The following is a 2,745-nucleotide window of genomic DNA, read 5'->3' on the forward strand; positions in this document are numbered from 1 at the left end:
AACTTCCAGAAGCAGATCTAACCAGCTGGGTTTTTAGTCCAGACTTAAAGGAATTCAGTGTTTCAGCTGTTCTGCACTTTTCTGGAAGTTTGTTCCAGATTTGTGTATTCAGTTTGTCTGTGTTATTGTGTGTCTGCATCTATCAAATAAACTTAATAAATACATTTTAAGCAGAAAGGAGTTTGAACTCACCTTGAGTTTGCTGCCGAGGCCGGGCATGTTCTGGATCTCCCACATCCCCTCAGCGAAGCCCTTGATGCGAACGCCGCTTCCGTACTTCAGCTTGTTCCCGACGTACGGAGCGACGTTCTCCGGCGTGACGGAGCCTCTGGGGAGAGAACGACCACAGCCGGGTTAAAGACGCACACAGAGGGAGAAGCTGATTGGCTGCTGGGTGTACGTACATCTGATGGGTCCCGAAAAAGTAGACTGGGACTCGCTTCCTGTAGCCGTTCTCTGATTTACAGACCTACAAACACAGACGGGTTAAAGCATCCCAGGTCAGAACAGCTGTGTGTGACGAAGGGTGTGTTGTCTGCTTGTTTACCCGAGCCGGCCAGTGAGGAAAGCCTTTCATCTTGGCGAACACCAGGTCGCCGGCCTTCAGAGGGTTACCGAGTTTTCCGGACATCCTGCTGCTCCAGAAAGCGACTTAAGGAAAGCTGAAAACAGATATGATATTAGTGATGATCACAGATTCATGACAAGCATAAAGACAGACTGTTAGGAGTCTATATGTAACTATATAATGTCCATTTATTAATTTATTGATTGCTTCAATACATTATTACCATTTAAAATCAAGTTTCTTGTTCTTTGTTCTAATAACAAATCTAAAGCAGGTAAACCAAATGAAAGTTTGGTTGTTGATTTGCTCTCCCACAGTTTGACCACCTTGTGCTACATGAACACATCAGACATGACATCATTTTAAATCTCTTGTATTTCTAGGTTGAGCTGCCAGGTGTGCTGTCTACCTGTGATCTGCTCTAGAGGTGCAGAGAACATTGTGAGCTTTTTCTGACCACCTGTGTCTTCGTTAACAATTTCACATCTTTACTTGTGGACCTTAATCTGCTTACATTGTTTATATATTTACGGATTAGCTTAAAAATGTCTCAATTACAGTTAGCAAACCGACGTTTACCAAACACTCCATATAATCGGTGAAAACAGCTTTGTCTCCCCGCTTCCTTCGCTGTAACAGCTCTTAAGGTTCAGGATAATCAGTTTTTAGAGGGACTTTTCGGTCTAACTCAGCAGGTTTCGCTTTGCATCATCATGTTCACTCATTGTTTACAAATACACTCATACCTGCTAGCTAGCGGCTGTGCTAATTGTCAGTCAGTCTAAACGGAAACGGTTCAAATAGTCGTTGTGGTTTTATAAATTGTTCGTATTTCCGTTTGCTCACCTGGAACTAAAAGACAATCTTCTTGAATCAACAGTAGTTTAAATAAAACATCTCGTTGCGAAGCTACATTCTAACACTCGCCGCCATATTGGCCCATTCACTCGTGTGACGTAGTCAATGACGTTTTTCCCGCCATCCTGGACCGTACCACCGTACGGTGGTCGGTACCAACCTTCGACAGTTTTGGGGTGTTTGCGTCACATCAAAAACACTTTATCTACCTTCACTAAATTTCTGAAACCATGAAAAATATAAAAGTGAAGTTGTAATACATTATTGCATTGTTTTTTGGTGCACTGCAATTATTTTAGCATAAAATAATTCTTGTTTTTGAGTAGTTTACCATTAGAAAGGCAACTAAGACCAAATTAACCATATGATGTCTCCTTGAAAATTGGCAGATTATGAATAACTTAGGTCAAAAGCTAATAACTTCAGTTTTGTTGCTGTTCAGCTGGAGAACGCTATGGCACATCCACGCATTGATTTCTAAACATCTTGGATGGGTTTGAAGAAACCTGGTGACATTATATGTAGAGCTGTGTATCTGCATGAAAGGCAAAACATATAAAACCAAAATGGAGACAAGAGAGAGTAGAAAAACTACTCCTCCCTCAGCACAAAGTGTGTACCAACCCGGGGGGAAATCCCTTTGGTTTTTCAAACACGAATTTTTCTTCCATCCAGTTGAGGGTAACCCCACATAATTTCTAACTATCTCCCAGTCAGCTTTAAGTGAATTATAGTGATAAAGCTGCTTTCTCTGACATTGTACCTGAGGGTCATAGCACACATAGAGATTGTAGTTCTGAAAACACGATCATTAACTTGTAAATGAAAGATAGTAATGGCTGCCCAACCTTGATTTTAGTCAGACGTGGAGCTGCAGGTTCAAAGATTGCTTTAATTGATGCTCAATGTTTAGTTGCAGGTATGGCTTTGAAAGCTGCTGTTTGCTCAGTTTGAACAGTTACGTGATGTAGTTAGTCTAACTGGAGTTGCAATTTACTTAATTTTAGTAAGAAGAATGAGCCTGCTTTGGTTTCTTAAAACTAACAAACTAAGTCTTCTTCCTGCTATAACACACCGTAAGCTCCATTTTGTTCAGACTGATTGTCTTACCGAAAAAATCACATGTATAGATAAAAGTTCAATCACTCAATTATAAATGCACATTTAGTAGTGAGCAAACATAGTTCAGGTCAAAGTCCATCCTTGTTTCCTCCTTCTCTGGTTTTTAAGCGCAATGATTGGTGGAACCAGTGACCGTCCCTGCAGGAACCTGATACTAACACCTGAGCTGAAACCAGCTGCTGTAGTAAGGAGGAGAA

At 41.1% G+C, this 2,745-nt stretch overlaps 1 protein-coding gene across 1 annotated transcript; it reads right to left on the minus strand.

The window, feature by feature from the left end:
* Window positions 1–29: 29 nt before the first annotated feature.
* LOC106949944 (hepatoma-derived growth factor-related protein 3-like) lies at window positions 30–1,540 on the minus strand. The gene is made up of 4 exons (XM_015036503.1): window positions 1,415–1,540; window positions 548–662; window positions 405–469; window positions 30–328 (listed from the first exon to the last, which is right to left on the minus strand). Exons 2-4 carry the CDS (start codon window positions 629–631, stop codon window positions 109–111), a joined length of 369 nt encoding a protein of 122 aa, XP_014891989.1. The 5' UTR covers window positions 632–662; window positions 1,415–1,540; the 3' UTR covers window positions 30–108.
* Window positions 1,541–2,745: the final 1,205 nt, after the last annotated feature.

This window comes from Poecilia latipinna, unplaced genomic scaffold (assembly GCF_001443285.1).
Source record: "Poecilia latipinna isolate Pla-1442-1.1 unplaced genomic scaffold, P_latipinna-1.0 Scaffold371, whole genome shotgun sequence".
NCBI lineage: Eukaryota > Metazoa > Chordata > Actinopteri > Cyprinodontiformes > Poeciliidae > Poecilia > Poecilia latipinna.